Source organism: Macaca thibetana, chromosome 6 (genome assembly GCF_024542745.1).
Source record: "Macaca thibetana thibetana isolate TM-01 chromosome 6, ASM2454274v1, whole genome shotgun sequence".
NCBI lineage: Eukaryota > Metazoa > Chordata > Mammalia > Primates > Cercopithecidae > Macaca > Macaca thibetana.
In genome coordinates this window covers 105,166,697-105,184,552 of record NC_065583.1, presented here as the reverse complement: position 1 = coordinate 105,184,552, position 17,856 = coordinate 105,166,697, and the positions used below count along the sequence as shown (strand labels likewise).

Below are 17,856 nucleotides of genomic sequence, written 5' to 3'. Positions count from 1 at the left end.
GTGTTAGCCAGGATGGTCTCGGTCTCCTGCCCTCGTGATCCGCCCCTCTGGCCTCCCAAAGTGCTGGGATTACAGGCTTGAGCCACCGCGCCCGCCCATAAAAGGTGAATTCTATGAGCTAAGTCTGGATCTACACCATTTCAGTCCTTTTCAAAATGTACACTTAGGCTAGGTGCTGTGGCTCATGCCTGTAATCCCAACACTTTGGGAGGCTAAGGTGGGAGAATCACTTGAACCTAGGAGTTGGAAACCAACCTGGGAAACATATTGGGTACCCCATCTCTACAAAAAATGAAAAAACTATTTGAGCTTGCTGGCACACACCTGTGGTCCTAGCCACTCAGGAGGCTGAGGAGGGAGGATCGCTTGGGGAAGGTCAAGGCTGCAGAGAGCTATGATTGCACCGCTGCACTCCAGCCTGGGCAACAGAGCAAGGCCCTGTCTCAAAAAATGTGGCACTTAATTGTTCTTTTCTAATAATCTCATCAGTTGGTGGGGTAGATATTCAGCCAGTGTTTAAACAATGGCTAATAGTCACAGGGTGCCGACCACATGCCAGGCACTGCCCTAAGTGCCACCATTTTTCAATGGCCTTTTCTTCTTCCTAGGAGCCTCAAAAAAAAAAAAAAAAAAAAAAAATCTGGCCCTGCATTAAAGACAGAAAAATCCACAAAGATGCTGGATGTGATGACAAAAATTATCCTCATTTGATCCAGAATGGAGCCAGTAGTTTTCTTTTCCCCACCACCAATTAAAACATAAAATGGGTCAGACGCGGTGGCTCACACCTGTAATCCCAGAACTTTAGGAGGCCGAGGAGGGCAGATCATGAGGTCAGGAGTTCGAGACCAGCCTGGCCAACATGGTGAAACCCTGTCTCTACTAAAAACACAAAAATTAGCCAGGCATGGTGGTGCGCACCCGTAATCCCAGCTACTTGGGAGGCTGAGGCAGGAGAATCATTTGAACCTGGGAGGCAGTGAGCCAAGATCATGCCACTGCACGCCAGCCTGGGCAATAGCGTGAGAATCCATCTCGAAAAGAAAGAAAGAAAAAAACAGCATGAAACAATATAAATAAACTAGTACACAATAAATCACGAAGGCCCCAGAGAAGGAGCCACTGTCCAGCTGCAGAGGTGGCCACATCCCCATCAGCTGAGTCTAAGTGCTGCTGCAAACCAGTTCTGTATACCAGCACATGTGTCTCAGACCAAGGAAGTTTATGATGCAGGGAGGAGAGCCACCTTAATGGAATGAGCAACAAGGCAGCTGCAGTCACAGGGTACTTTTAGGGGAAATAATTTATATTTTAAAATTTTAAATAAGTAGATTGAGTACAAATTGAGAGCAAAGGCTTCTGGCTGAAGAGATGAGGAGCAAAGGATGGAGCAATAGAATGACACTAGATCATTTCATTCTTTCCCTTCAGTGCTTGTTGTTTAAGAGAAGGCATGAAAACATATTTGATCTGAAAAATAGTGCATTAGCTCATTCTACAGCTGAGAAGTCAGCAAGTCTGGGTTCTGCAAGCTCTGAGCTCCCCACCCTCAAAGGACTTTATGAGCACAAGGTGACTCTTATTTTGGGTGTCTGCAGAAGCAATACTGTTTCCTTTAAGTAAGAACAGAAAGTAAATGAACTAAAAGCCTATTTATTTTATAAACAGATAACCCCAAGGGAGAGTCACTTTGTGAATTGTTTTCTAACATAGCTGTGTTTCTGTTGCATTGAAAAATCATGCCCAGCTGGGTGTGGTGGCTCACGCCTGTAATCCCAGTCCTTTGGGAGGCTGAAGCAGGCAGATTACTTGGGCTCAGGAGTTCGAGAACAGCCTGGGCAACATGGTGAAACTCCCATCTCTACAAAAAATTGCCCGGGTGTGGCAGTGCAAGCTTTTAGTCCCAGCTACCAAGAGGCTGAGGTGGGAAAATCACCTAAGCCCAGGAAGTCGAGGCTGCAGTGAGCCATGATTGTGCCACTGCACTCCAGCCTGGGTGACAGAGCGAGATTCCGTCTCAGGAAAAAAAAAAAAAAAAAAAAAAAGAAGGAAAGAAAAAAAAAGAAAAATTACACCCTTCAGCTGCAAATATTTGAAAGAAGAATTTACTTTTCCAAGGAGAGGGTAGTCACGTTTTCTTGAATGCCGACATTAATTTACGGAGGCTGTGTGCTTTGCATCCACACCAGATTTTCATCTAAATAACTGCCTTTGCTTGGTAATGAAAACAGAGATTCTTAAAAAGTAAGGAGTTGATCGTCTTTTTCAAAACCCTCAAATACCAGATGCTCCTAACGCATCTGCCTTTAGTCTGCCCAGGAATCTCGGAAGTCATCCATTCCTCGAGTACAGTTTCAGTGATACAAGGAGATAGCTGCCCACATTTTATACCCTATTCTGAGTTATACCAGAGGTTCGTCACTTGGGACAATATGGTTATTTTAACCTAGATGTAAATCCTATCTGGGTCATTCTGCAGTTTCAGCATTGAAGCATTGAGAGACTTCTTCATGACAGAAAAATGGTTTCCTTTTTCTTATCAGCAATATACACACAGGCCATTTTCCCCAGAAGAATACAGCTTATCTTACTGCTACAAAATGTATCTGGTCATTTATAACACTAGAATCTAGAAACTAAAATGTTAGCTTAATGAAGTGAAATGCTGGGTGCGGTGGCTCATACCTGTAATCCCAGCACTTTGGGAGGCTGAGGTGGGAGGATTGCTTAAGCCCAGGAGTTCAACACCAGCCTGGGCAACATAGCAAGAGCCTTGTCTTTTTTTTTTTTTTTTTTTTTTTTTTTTGAGTGAAATAAGTCAGTCTTTAAAAAGCTACCTACTGTGAGGTTTCAACTCTATGACGTTCTGGAAAAGGCAAAACTATGGAAACAGTAAAAAGGTCGGTGATCGTTCAGGGTTGGGGGAGAGAGGAATGAATAGATGGAGCATAGGACTTCTGGGGCAGTAAAGCTATTCTACATGATACTGTAATAATGGATACATGCATTATACATGTGTCAAAACCCACAGAATGTACAACACCAAGAGTGAGCCCTAATGTAAGTTGAACTTTGGCTAATAACAACGTATCAATATTGGCTCATCAGTTGTAACAAATGTACCATACCAAAGCAAGAAGTTAATAGGGGAAACTGAGGGTATAAGAGAACTCTACTTTTTGTTCACTTTTTTTCTTGTAAACCTAAAGCTGCTCAAAAGCATCTATTTGTTTTTCTAAAAAATAGCAAAAAGACAGTCATGGAGGTGGGTGAGGTGGTGACGGGGTCATTCTAGTATACTTAAGTCTTCTTTGGTACCCAACAGATAGGCTCAAGCAATTTCATTTGAAAGTAGTTATCAGTATATTAAATCTCCTTATGTTTTTAGTGGTTGTTGCCATTACTAGTCTCTTGCTTTAAAAAAGAAGAGGAAGAATATGAAATTAGCTTACCCTCTTCTCAAGAAGTTTGCTTCTTTCAGTCAGAGATTCCATCACACTCTTCCCACATTCCAAACAGTTGGCAACTTTGCCTCACTTCAGGAGCTTGCATACTCTACTTTCTAGGTGTCTTAGCCAAAAAGAAAATCAGTGCTTACTGCCCTTTATTAGGTGTGATCTAACCCACAAAATCACTGGCTGTGCACTAACTCACAGACTGGATTTGTGCAGCTCAGGGAGGAGCGTTTATTCCTTTCCCATGGTACAGAAAGGAGGATGGTTAGATAATAACCACAATAAATATCTCAGTTATGAAGAGTACACACATTGTGGAAACTATCATTAGGTACAGTACAAGTAGTGATGAGTAGTTATGACTTGCCAAAGAAAAACCCACACTTACAAATTTATAAATCAGTCAAAGAAAGATGTGTACTAAGTGCTGCATTTTGCAGCTTATAAGATGAGTTTCCCTCTTAGGATAAAAAAAAAAAGTATCCAAAAATTGCCCTGTATTCAATGTGCCTTTAACTCAGTGACAGCCAAAAAACAGTAAACTAGCATAAAGTCAGAAGGAAATTCATACTCTCTCATGATGTCAGTAGTATATGCAGGCTCATGAACAAAATTAAGTTTCAGCTGGAAATGGTGGCTCAAACCTGTAATCCCAGCACTTTGGGAGACCAAGGCAGGAAGATCACTTGAGTCCAGGAGTTTGAGACCATCCTGGGCAACATGATGAAACCCCAACTCTACAAAAAAATACAATAATTAGCTGGGCATAGTGGTGCATGTCTCTAGTCCAAACTATTCAGGAGGCTCAGGTGGAAGGATCCCTTGAGCCCAGTAGATTGAGGCTTCAGTGAGCCAAGATTCCACCACTGCACTCCAGCCTGGGTGACATAGGTGAGACCCTATCTCAAAAATAATAATAATAATTTTTCTGCCTAGAAGGTCACTTGTTCATGTGTACTAAAGATAACAAAATTTTTCTTTTTTAAAAAATGACTTAAGAAGTGGGATGTGTCTTACTTATGTACCTGCATATCTTAAAGAGAGTGAACAAGATCTTCCTAGGCCCACAATTGATTCTCTTCTGTCATATTTTCTTGGACTTCATTTCCCAAATGTTACATCGCTCATTGATGTGCTCCCCAGCTCAGTATTCGGTTTCTGCCTGCTACCAAAAATACTTGGCAAGATAGCACAGTATTTCACCTCCGTAGTGTCTGAAAGACGAGGGATATAACCTCATCCTTCCTAATTTTCTGAGAAAATTCTGTGGGCTCTCCTTATTTAAGACCTAGCATGTTAATTAATAAAAGAAAATAGGAAGCTGGTAAGCAACTTCAGCAAAGTCTCAGGATACAAAATCAACGTGCAAAAATCAGAAACATTCCTTTACACCAACAATAGACAAGTGAGAGCCAAATCATGAGTGAACTCCCATTCACAATTGCTACAAAGAGAATAAAATACCTGGAAATACAACTTACAAGGGCTTTGGAGGAACTCTTCAAGGAGAACTACAAACCACTGCCTAAGGAAATAAGAGAGGATATAAACAAATGGCAAAACATTCCATATTCATGAATAGGAAGAACCAATATTGTAGAAATGGCCATACTGCCCAAAGTAATTTATAGATTCAATGCTATTCCCATCAACTACCACTGACATTCTTCACGGAATTAGAAAAAGCTACTTTAAATTTCATATGGTATCAAAGAAGACCCCATATAGCCAAGACAATCCTAAGCAAAAAGAACAAAGCTGGAGGCATCATGTTACCTGACTTCAAACTATACTACAAGGCTACAGTAACCAAAACAGCATGGTACTGGTACCAAAACAGACATATAGACCAATGGAACAGAACAGAGACCTCAGAAATAACACCACACATCTACAACCTTCTGATCTTCAACAAACCTCACAAAAAGAAGCAATGGGGAAAAGATCTCCTATTCAATAGATGGTGCTGTGAAAACTGGCTAGCCATATTTAGAAAACTGAAACTGGATCCCTTCCTTACACTTTATACAAAAATTAACTCAAGATGGATTAAAGACTTAAATGTAAAACCCAAAACCATAAAAACCCTAGAAGAAAACCTAGGCAATACCATTCAGGACATAGACATGGGCAAAGACTTCAAGCAATTGCAACAAAAGCCAAAATTCACAAATGGGATGTAATTAAACTAAAGAGCTTCTGCACAGCAAAAGAAACTATGAGAGTGAACAGGCAACCTACAGAGTGGGAGAAAATTTTTGCAATCTACCCGTCTGACAAAGGTCTAATATCCAGAATTTATAAGGAATGTAAACAAATTTACCAGAAAAAAAAACAAACAACTTCATCAAAAAGTGGGCAAAGGATATGAACAGATAATTCTCAAAAGAAGACATTTAATGGCCAACAAACATATGAAAAAAAGCTCAACATCACTGATCATAGAGAAATGCAAATCAAAACCACAATGAGATACTATCTCATGCCAGTCAGAATGGCTATTAAAAAGGCAAGAAACAATAGATGCTCGTGAGACTGTGGAGAAATAGGAACACTTTTACACTGTTGGTTCGAACGTAAATTAGTTCAACCATTGTGGAAGACAGTATGGCAATTCCTCAAGGATCTAGAACCAGAAATACCATTTGACCCAGCAATCCCATTACTGGGTATGTACCCAAAGGAATATAGATCATTCTACTATAAAGACATACGCACATGTATGTTCATTGCTGCACTATTTACAATAGCAAAGACTTGGAACCAACCCAAATGCCTATCAATGATAGACTGGATAAAGAAAGCGTGGTACATATACACCATGGAATACTATGCAGCCATAAAAAAGGAATGAGATAATGTCTTTTACAGGGACATGGATGAAGCTGGAAGCCGTTATCCTCAGCAAACTAACACAGAAACAGAAAACCAAACACCGATTGTTCTCACTCATAAATGGGAGTTGAATAATGAGAACACATGGACACAGGGAGGGGAACAACACACACCAGGGCCTGTTTGGGGGGTGGGGGGCGAGGGGAGGGAACTTAGAGGATGGGTCAATAGGTGCAGCAAACCACTATGGCACACGTATATCTATGTACCAAACCTGCACATTCTGCACATGTATCTCAGAACTGAAAGTAAAATAGAAAATAAATAAAAAATAAAACACTTAGCATGAAAATAAATTAATTAAATAGGGAGTAAAAGAAATCTAAATATATTGTTGCACTTACAACAGTTTTTTCCTCTTTATTTATTTAATAGAGGCAGGGTCTTGCTATGTTGCTCAGGCTGGCCTCAAACTCTCTGGGTTCAAGAAATCCTCCAGCCTCAGCCTCCCAAAGTTCTGGGATTACAGGTGTAAGACACCATGCTCAGCCTGTCATACATTTTAACTTTGGAATGAAATTTAAATTTCCATTTAAACATAGATGTTTCTGAAATCATGGGAATTTACAAAACAAAATAACAAGTCACTCTTGTAAAGAGATGAGAAACTGCTCAATTTTTCTATATCACCGTCTCCACCCTTTGCCTGGGATAAGAGGAGGTGGCCCAGCTTTTTCCACACTGAGCAGAGGTGACCTGCCTCTCTCTAATGAACTGTGCTTTATGCCTGTTTTGTTCCTGAGAGAAGCGTTTGGATAGAGTAGAATTAAAGTTTGATTTAAGAGAGCCTTCCTGAAGGGTATAGTGGCTCATGCCTGTAATCCCAGCACTTTGGGAGGCCAAGACAAGAGGATTGCTTAAGCCCAGGAGTTCAAGACCAGCCAGGGCAACATAGGGGGATTCCCCATCTCTACAAAAATAAAAATAAAAATTAGCTGAGCATGGCAGTACACAGTTGTAGTCCCAGGTAGCCACTCAGGAGGTTGAGGTGGGAGGATCACTTGAGCCTGCGAGGTGGAGGCTGCAGTGAGCTATCATTGTACCACTATACTCACCTGGGCAACATAGCAAGACCCTATCTCTACAAAAAATAAAAATAAAAATTAGCTGTGTATGGTGGCACACATCTGTAGTCCTAGCTACTCAGGAGGCTGAGGTGGGAAGATTGCTTGAGCCCAGGAGTTTGAGGCTGCAGTGAACAATTACTACACCACTGCACTCCAGCCTGGGGAACAGAGCAAGACCTAATCTCTAAAAAAATGAAAAAGACCCCTCCTTCCAACAACGTTAAACCACTAGAGATGTTTCATACTCCGTACAATTTTTTCTCTCTTTCTGTTCACAATACATTGGGACTTATAGGCGGAGTGGGAGTCAATGGGAGCTATGGTAAGAAAGTCAACAGAGGGCTGGAGGAACAATACCAACGGCTAGGATTCTCTACTCCCAGATTTGCTAACAAGCATTGATTTGCTCCCAATATACAACACAATCTGAGTGAAGATCATTGAAAATCTAGGATTTTTTGGTCTAAAGTTGGAATCGTGGAAGGCATTTTCTCAACCTTGTTCACGTCTCTTTCCTTTGCAGGGCAACAGGCTTTGGCTTCTTAAATGCGCTATGCAAGGCAGCAGCCGTCTTGGGAAACTTAATATTCGGCTCTCTGGTCAGCATCACCAAATCAATCCCCATCCTGCTGGCTTCTACCGTGCTCGTGTGTGGAGGACTCGTTGGGCTGCGCCTGCCTGACACACGAACCCAGGTTCTGATGTAATGGGAAAAAAGCCATCCTTCCTGCGTTTCTTCCTCCTGCCCTGGGTCAATTCTCCTTCCTGACTCAAGGCTTCAGAGTTTTCCTATATAGAAAGGTGATCAAGTATCAGAACATAAACACTTGCTGTGACTTAAAATTTAGAAGCATATCATCTTGCCCCTTTGTGATTTTGCACAGGTTTTGTTTGTTCGTTTGTTTGTTTTGTTTTAATGCATTATTATCTTTCCAAACTGTGATGCTACTGCCTCCCGCAAATCAGTGGAAGCATTTCTAAAATGCCCTCGGCAGCCAGGCTTCCCTGGGGTTGTGCTTATTGAAAGTTTAGAAGCTAAGAAGGCTGGGCTGGTGTAAGAAATAGATCCTGCTCCTAATTTAACATTAACAGGAAATATAAGTCGGCACATTATTGCATTTGTGCTGAGAAGAGGGATTCTTTTTTTTTTTTTTTTTTCTGACACAGTGATATTTCCTGTTTACTTAGAAAAGGACACCCAGTAATTCTTGCTGTTATAGCAGAGCCTTTCAAAGAAAACCATGTGGCACCAAACAGGGCTGGGTGGGGCTCTTTGGGGCAAGACAATTAAGGTGACTCTGCTGACAAGAAAAATAAAAGCTCTGCAATTAGCAGCAAAAATCTGAGTGAGCTGCATAAGCAAGATTTCTGTCAGAAAGCCCAATTAAACCTCTGAAGAGTGTGAGGAAAAAGGACTGTAACAGTATCTGTGATTGTGGCACGTGGTTCAGAATGTTTGAAAATCAGAGATCCGAGAGAGAGCTTCTGCCTCCATTTACCACCCCCACTCCTTCAGCTGCCCTTGGTCTTGCCAGACAGCAGATTCAAGGAAAGAAAGCTGCTTCTTAAAAACTGTCTGCCTACCTGATTCGGCCACTTACCCACACTGTCTCTAGTCTAGAGATTGCCAGTGGATACCTAAATTGTAAATTGCAAATTAGGAAGAAATTCACACCTAGAGCCATTTGGAAATACAAAATGGTGCCTCTTTCTGGTACCTCTTTTCTGTGGGACTGGCCCACCAGGACCCCCACCTCACCTGCCCCGCAGTTGACATTCAGCTTCCCAGCTGGCATCACCAAAGCGGGTTTGTCCCTCTGGCTTCCCCAGGGCTGGCCCACTGCTCAGTGCGCTCCTAGCTCGCTGTAAAATCACAGCCTGCCCGCACTCCTGAGGGGCCTTCTCACAGACAGACCATCTCCTGTGGTTGTTTGGCTGCTCATTTTACCTCTGGAATCTGCCTGGGCCTGGAAGAAAGAGGTCAGCCAGGACATTCCCACGGGCCCGCTGTCAGCTACATGACCTTCTCGCCTCTCGGGCTCCCCTTCCCCCAGGCTCGTCCTTTTTACACATCTTCTTTGAAATCTGAACCTTCCTTGTAGACTTGCAGCCAATCACCAGAAGCCAGGAATAAATCCCATATTTAAACAATATTCCTTTTTTAACTGCCTCGTTAGAGGTTTCTTCTTGTTACTTATTATAGGCATTTTCAGGCAAGCCATAGCTTGGGGCCCCCAGGAAGGGAAAGCTTTTGTTTCTACTAATCATTATATTCAGAGATGTCCTAACTCCCCTGAGGCCCCCCTGCCTCCCCCTCCCCTTCCTAATGATCCCTCCTAGAGCTCAGACTAAGTGAAAAGCTTCTTTCATTAACATAAGCCATTAATCGACTTCCCCTTGAAGTAATTCAGGTCTGCAGAGGGGGGCAGACTGGTATTGGGGGCAGTGGGAAGAGGGTGGTTCCCTGGGGATCTGTGATCAGGGCTAGAACATCAGGAAAACCTGAACCAAAAACTGCAAAGGTGGCAGGAAGAAGAAAAATCACTGAAGGCTAGACAAGATGCATTTGAAAGATACCAACAGCGCAGGGAAAGAAACCACTTTCTCTCACCTCTGCCTCCCATCATTTTATTGGAGAACAAAGACAGCAGTCAAACAACCCAAGAAAGTACCCTGCATGTTTTTCTTCTTCCACATGTACTCATTTTCCCACCTATCCATTCCTGATTTGTCTTCTTAAAAAAGATATTTGGGGACCTGAGTAGATCTTTTAGTTGAATGCAGCATGTGCAGAGATAACTGCAAAAGCCAGGAGTGCATCTCCATCAACCCATCAAAAGAAAAATAGAAATGCATGTGGACATCACTATCTCTAGTCCTCTGTGATAGTTCACTTTGCTTACTAGACTACCTTTACTTTTTAAAATGTCTCTAATGTCTGCTCTGGGGTCTAAATGCATAAAACATCTCCCAAGCTGCAGAGCACAGTTATTCGGAATTTTATTTGAACACTGGGTTGAGTCAGCACAGGATAAACCAGCAAAACCTTACTTCTTGAGACCTCCCATCCGTGTCCCCTGCAGAAGGACTGTTCTTGGTCTACTTGTTACCTAATCCAAGCATCCTTGGTGGCCTAAGAGGGATGTTTTCTAATCTCCTGGACAGTCTGTGGTCACAAACCTTCTTGGTCACCACCTCTCCCACCTTTTATGCACTCTTCCCTGCCTCCTTGAGATTGTTCACCACCTTGATTTTCTAAGAGAGCTCAAATCATTTCCAAAGTATGTGGTGTGGCCTGTCTGGCTTGCTCTGGATTTAGCTGGAGATTAAGAAACAGCCAGGATATTAAACAGAAAGTCTCAGCTGTATCAGTGTAGCAGGCTGCTGGCACCCAAACCTGCAACTGGCATCTCATTTCATCTACAGTAGAAGGAAAATGAAAATTTGCGCAAAAATGAAAGCCGAGGAAATAGTCCACTTGCTCCTATATTTTTACCGCCTTTTCTAACTAAAATTTCCCTATTGCTCTTTGGAATCAATCCAGAATGCTCCCAAGTCCCATTATTATCACAGAATCTTCTCAGTAGGGAAAATCAAACAACTGCTTCAAACTGTCAATTCTGTATGTACCACATTCTATCCCAGGTATTGGGTCTTAAGGCACCCAACTCACATTCAGTCCTGCTGCCTGAATCATCTCACACCAGAGTACAAACCTGGGAGACGCAATAGGTGGGTCCTAGCCTGACCTTCACCACTGAGCAGTACAGGGACCCAGATATTGCTGGGGAGACTGTAAGTCCTTGAACATCTCTGGTTCTCACTTTCCCCATGCACAAAGTAAAGGATTGGGACTAATCTGCTCTCCACTCTCCAGCATTCTAGAAGACAGTAATGAAAATAGCTTCATCTCATCTGCCTTCTTATACTAAACTCATCCTTTTTTTTTTTTTAATTTGATGGAGTTTCGCTCTGTTGCCCAGGCTGGAGTGCAGTGGTAGGACCTCTGCAACTCTGCCTCCCGGGTTCAAGCGATTCTCCCACCTCAGCCTCCCAAGTAGCTGGGACCACATGCATGCGCCACCACGCCCAGCTAATTTTTGTATGTTTTAGTAGAGATGGGGTTTCACCATGTTGGTCAGGCTGGTCTCGAACTCCTGACTTCAAGTGATCGGCCCGCCTCAGCCTCCCGAAGTGCTGGGATTATAGTCATGAGCCACTGGCGGCCTCAACTCATTTTTACAAGCACTAAATAGGTTTAGTTTATAAACTGAAAAAATAGGAAATAGACAAGCATAAAAAGAGTGTAGGAAGTTGTTTGGGAAGCCCACGTGGAATAGGCCAGAAAGCACAGTCCCCATGCTGTCTGCCCTGCCAGCATCTCAGCATCCTGAGTAGTATCTCTATTCACTGCAGGTTTGACAAGTTACCATTGCCCAGCCAGGAAAGGGCCCCGCCCTGCCAGATAAACACACTTAGGTTAGAAGACTCTATAATTGCAATATTACCTGACAGCTCTCCTGACTGTTTATTCCATTATTTTCTTGAAACATGGCCTTAAGTATTATACGTAGGCTTTCAGAAACAGTTTTTCAGTGATTTTACCTATATTGGCAAATAGACAAATCTCACCAAATCAGAGTTCAGGTTTTCACCAAAAACTGCTTAGTTGTCTTTCAAGATACCTTAAGAGATCAAAGGGGAGGTGGGAAAAGAAATGTAGTGACAGAAGGGAGAGTTCAAGATACCATTGATAAGGTTCCAACAAAGAGATTAGGACACAGCAGAGACTTTCTAAATGCCGGGATCATTTCCAAAGCAGTCCAGGGGAATACCTTCTGATTCCCTCTGCCAATCAAAATAGATAGAATACGGTATTCTCTAATTTTTTTCTGTTTGATGTCAAAATGGCCTTTACCTCTTTCTTCAATAATACACCTTATCTGTTCAAGCACTAAAGGCTCTGGAACCAGGAATGTCTGAATTTGGCCTTCACCTGGTACCATAGAGAGATAACTGGCATATAGTGTTAAGGGGGCATATTGGCTATATGTTAGGTTTTCTTTAATCCCCACATCGTGCCAAACTTTGTCCAGTTACTAAACCTAAAACCACCAGTCATATTGCAACAGCAGAAAGAAATCTGCACAGTGGGAAACTCCAAAGTGGACTATACGTTTCTTACAGTTATTGTTTCTGCTCAGCAAAGTATGTGTTTTAAGTAAAGCTTCTCTTGTAATGTGTAATGTAGACAAAAAAAAAAAACTGTTAATATATCCAGGATGTATTGCGTGTCCCTTCATTGTTTCAGGTATGGCATAACAGTTCTCCGTGTGATGTTCTTTTGCTCTAAATGTTGATCATTCCTCTTGTCACCTGTCTCTCACCAACCAGTCACAGAGCCATTGCCAGGGCTCCCTTCAGTTCTTCTTAAACCATACCTAAATGCAGTTTAGTAATCCCAGGACTTTGAGTTACAAGAATACAGTTTATGGGTCTGTTTCAGCTCTTACTTAAGGCTAGCATGGTTGGGCAGGGAAAGAGCTGAGCCGAGTCTTCACTGATCTCTTGTCATTTCATATGATTATCCAGTCAATGCTTATTGAGCACCTCCCATGTGATAGGTATGAGACACTGTGCTGTGTGCAATAGTTACGGCTTTGGAGGACTTAAATGAGGGCGAGGAAAACAGAATGAGAGAAAGCACCCTCACACTGACCCCCGTTACATATGAACTCTCCCCGCCCCCCCGACCACATAAATACAAAGTGTTATTTTTCCACCTTTAAAATAAATAATAGCCTTCAGCAGGCAGTGCAGGAACTATTTGGTCATTGGAATTACCTTTGATGAGAAGAGAAAGCTCCTTGATTACCTGGTTTTTGTTGGAGAGACTATTAACTAGTTCTTGGAAAATGAGAAAAATGAAACCACACATAAGCTGTTCCCTTACATGATCTCAGCAGGATATTGCACTAAGATATCATTCAAGGAAAAGAATCAGGAGCAGAGATAGCCCCATCCTTCTAGAGCATTTTTCTTTTTCTTTTTCTTTTTTTGGGCGGGGGTGGTGGTGGACAGTCTTGTTCTGTTACCTAGACTGGAATGCAGTGGCGCGATCTCGGCTCAATGCAACTTCCGCCTCCCAGGTTCAAGCAATTCTCCTGCCTCAGCCTCCCAAGTAGCTGGGATTACAGGTGCACGCCACCATATCCGGCTAATTTTTTGTATTTTTAGTAGAGATGGGGTTTCACCATGTTGGCCAGGCTGGTCTCCAACTCCTGACCTCAAGTGATCTACCCACCTTGGCTTCCCAAAGTGCTGGGATTACAAGTGTGAGCCACTGCACCTGGCCTAAAGTGCCGCTTTCTTCTGAGGTTTTCTTTTCATGGCATGAAACCGGAGATAAGAGCTAGGGAGTCTGTTCCCCCGCGAATAGCATTGGGGTTTTCTCTTGAGAGCCAAGTCAGCAAAGCCTGCAGCTGCTGCCACTCCCCTGGCCTGTGCCTCCCAGGGTGTTTCCTTTCTGATTTTGAAGATTTGTGGGTGAGTCAACTATCTTTACAGACATCCTAAAGCAGCTTCCCTCCTCTCTACCCTCAGCAGATAAGCCATCCAGAAAACAGGTTCTGACAGCCAGTAGCGGGGGCATTTTTGGGTTTCAGTTTAAAACTGGTGCATGTCGTTGCAAGTGTCTTGAAGTTGCAAAGGGTGTTTGGGGTTCTGGGGCCTGCAGGGGGCACAGCAGAAAGAGGGTAGTTGTCAGTGACCCTGTACCCTCCTCTGAGAGCCCCATTACCACTTTTCCCCACCAGTTCTCTCCTTACCTCCTCAGGGCAGTGCCCACTCATTTCCTTTATTTCCCTTTTGTTTTTTTGTTTGTTTGTTTGTTTTCCTTTTCTCCTCTGGTCAACAACCTCTTAATTCCAGCAGTATACAAAAGCAAGGCCAAGCTTTCCTGGGGCACTCAGGATGAAAGGCTCATCCAAGCCTGTTGTGGAGGCGTAGAAGATGGAGAAGGTGGAGAACAGGAGTGGGTGCAGGGGGAGTGTGAATGTGAGGCTGCTGGCTTTCGGCACAGCTCCCTATGTGGGGCTAGATTTCCAACTGCTTTTCAGTGCTTGTGCCCTGATAGGACGGGCACAGCTGGCATGGAATCAGAGCAGCCCGTATCCGGAGCAGAAGTCTGAGAGCTCAGCATTTGATCCCTGAAAGACCAGGAGGTTCCCACCTGGGTTCTTGAGATTCATTGACTAGTGGAGGTGGATGGTACTCTCCATGTTTGCAGAAGGTCCCCCACTTGATGCTGAAGGCTAGGTGCCTTCCAGTCAGGTCTGAATTCTGAAATTGCAGAGGTTGTCCACTCTCTGCCTACTCTACCACGTTCATGCTCCCCTTAGATCCAAAAGTGTCCAGGACTAGGAGCAGAAAGCAGCTTTCAGCCCTTTGTTCAGACTCAGGGGGTAATCTACCCCAGCAGCAGGGGTGCAAAGTCCAGAACAGCTTTGCAGTGCCTGGGGTGTGACCAGGCAGCCTGCTCACCGGGGCTGGAGTATCTAAAGCTACTGATGAGCTGGAACAGCTTTGAACCAGTTCATCAGAACTGATGGTTAAAGTTTCAGGACTTTTGAGAGTCAGTTGAGAAACATAGCTATTACTAAAAAATTAAATAAGGTTAGATAAATGATAGCTAAACACAAAGGCAATATAGATTCGAAGCTCATCACTTTCTACTTATTTTACTACATTTTACCAGTATCTGTGCCCATGAGGTAATATATGCCTATTATGTCTGTATGGTAGAAATACTATACACAGGTATACTACTACACACAACTTCCCAAGTCAATTCCTAAGCATGAATTGACCCTTCAAAAAATAAGCACTTTTTTAATGTCCTTAGGTATAGAGAAAACCAGTTTCTCCAATTCAAGCTTATTTGAATTGTTTCTGTATACTTGATAGTATATTTGTAGTTTAAGATCATCTACAGTGGTGGTATTTATACCATGGAAAGCAACAAGGCCATGCAAATCTGACTCCTCCTAACCCCCAAGACAGTTGTGAAACATTTACCAGCATACCACCATCTCAAGCCCTAAAGAATGCTTGGCCTCCCACCGCATAGACCCAGGCCACACCACATTGAGTTTCATAGGTTTATGGGTCAGCATTGCCCCTAAGTCCAAGGAAGGGGAAAGACTTAGCAAGCTCAACCTCATGTGATTCACAAAGGGCCTCTTTCTGCATTTGTATTGACTCAGAATAGGACCCAGTACAGAGAACCCACTGTTTTCTATGGGTGTTATTCGTTCAGGAAGAATGTATGGTAAAATTGGCTATTTCATGCTATGCAAACAAAATGAAACTAGTTTGAAGTTGCAAAGTGTCTCCCCTCTTGCGCCCACATAGTCATCCAAGAAGGAAACTCCGTCCTTGCCTTGACATTCACCAGACCTGCCTAGAGAGAACTTGACAAATTGGCCTAACTTCATTTCCGCTGCTATTGTTATATATTTACTTTACTGAATCTGTGTCCTAAGTCAGTCAGAAGAAAAAAGAAATGTCCTTTTTTAATATACACTTTCTTAGCATCCATGCAGTTATGTATCCTCACCCTGATCCAGGAACATATTGAACAGATCATCTGTCTTTTGTTAATATCTAGATACACTAACATCCTAGAAGAGTTTGCTCTTTCAGATGAACTTCCATTTTGAACATATGCTAAACGTACAATCCACTGTCTTTTGTAATGAAATCTTGGCAATGGTCCTGTCGGTTTTGGTGTTTGGGTTGTTTGGCTTTGTTTTCTTTTTTTGTTCTTTCTGTTTTTAATGCTGTGTCAGATCTCCTGCTGTGAATGTTCCAGTTACTCCTATTGTACTGTATATATGTATGCTGCATGTGTGAACCCCAGCAAATTCTGTTACAGGTTTTGGAGTTTTCATCTTAAGTACAGCTGGTCCTGTTGTGAACTCATCTTTCTAGTATGCTCCTCTGTGTCTGATTTCCAATTGCCAAAATGTTTGACCAAGTGTGTTTTCACAAATATCCCAAGACAGCCATGTGTATCCTTGTGAAAGGGCATGCTCCATGTGGGATGGCTCGTGTAGAGCATAAATCTATCAAACTTGGAATTGTGTATACATTTATATGCTGGATAACTAACATTCATGTAACAGCTGCAAAGATATTTAGTGTATATCAGATTAATAAAAGAGCATTTTTTTTGCTCCATTATATTCAAATAAAGATTGCTGTGTGACTGGCTTCCCTTCTAAGCATGAATTGACCCTTCAAAAAATAAGCACTTTTTTAATGTCCTTAGGTATAGAGAAAACCTGTTTCTCCAATTCAGGCTTATTTGAATTGTTTCTGTGGGCTGGTGTCATGGATATTGATGTGTTGTTGATCTTACATGAATATTTTCCAATTGTTAGCCAGGACCAGTGAGAAGAAAATGTTTGTGGGGGAGTTTGTGGCAAAGCAGATGCTTGTGTTCTTTTGCCCTAGAGTAGGAATAGCAAACAGATTTTTATTTGGCATATTAAATCCATTTGATTGGTAGTAGCTGCTTGGAACAGTGGTTTAAGAAGAGTGAGAAAAAGTGCTATGCTTTATGGAATTCACATTGGAGGCAGAAACACAGACTTAAATGCCACATATTTGCTATCCCCAAAAGAGTCCCCATGACTGCATTTAACAGAAGACACAAGTGTCTTTACTAACAAAGTGGATGTGGCCATCCCAAGGTTGGTTCTGATGTGGCTTGATAACATCATTGGAGACCCAGATTCTTTCCATCTTTTAGATCAGCCATCCTCAGTATACTGGCTTTTGTCCCCCTATGGGCATGAGATGGTGGCTGCAACTCTAAGCATTACATCTTCACACACCTAAGGGCCAGAAGAAGTCCCTCTTTTTGACCCCTTTTTAAGATCAAGGAGAACATTTTCAGAATCCTCCAGCAGACTCCCCCTGTGTCTCATTGGCTGGATTTGCATCATCTGCTTACTCCTAAACCGATCACGAGCAAGAGGAACTTAATTACCATAACTGGCTTAGACCAATCAAGATTCGCCTCTCCCCCTATAGCTCTAAGGGGCCCAGTCTTTCCTGAAGCACATGGCTCCTGACTGCCTGAACAAAACGGGGGGTTTGTAAGCAAGGAAAAAGGCAGGTAACTGCTGGGTAGGCAAGCAACAGTGGGCTTTGTCTGAGCTCTAGAACCATGCTGTCTAATATGATAGCCACATGTAGCTATTTATATTTAAACTTAACTAAAACCAAGAATTCAGTTCCTTAGTTACACTTAGCCACACTTCAGATGCTTGATTGCCACATGTGACCAGAAGCTACCATACTGAACACTGAAAATATAGAATATCCCATCATCACTAAAAGTGCTATTGGCTAGTGCTATCCTACTAGTTGTG

At 42.6% G+C, this 17,856-nt stretch overlaps 1 protein-coding gene across 2 annotated transcripts in view; it reads left to right on the top strand.

Moving 5' to 3' along the window:
- The window catches only part of SV2C (synaptic vesicle glycoprotein 2C), a 269,947-nt gene that overhangs the window by 233,961 nt on the left and 18,130 nt on the right, over positions 1-17,856 (top strand). The window contains exon 13 of one of the 2 annotated variants that reach the window (XM_050795666.1): positions 7,941-15,962. The exons of the other annotated variant lie outside the window; for it this stretch is intronic. Within the exon in view, the coding sequence (XP_050651623.1) occupies positions 7,941-8,124 (184 nt within the window). The 3' untranslated portion in view covers positions 8,125-15,962. Of the gene's footprint in view, positions 1-7,940; positions 15,963-17,856 lie in introns of those variants that run through there. 2 annotated transcript variants of the gene reach the window in all.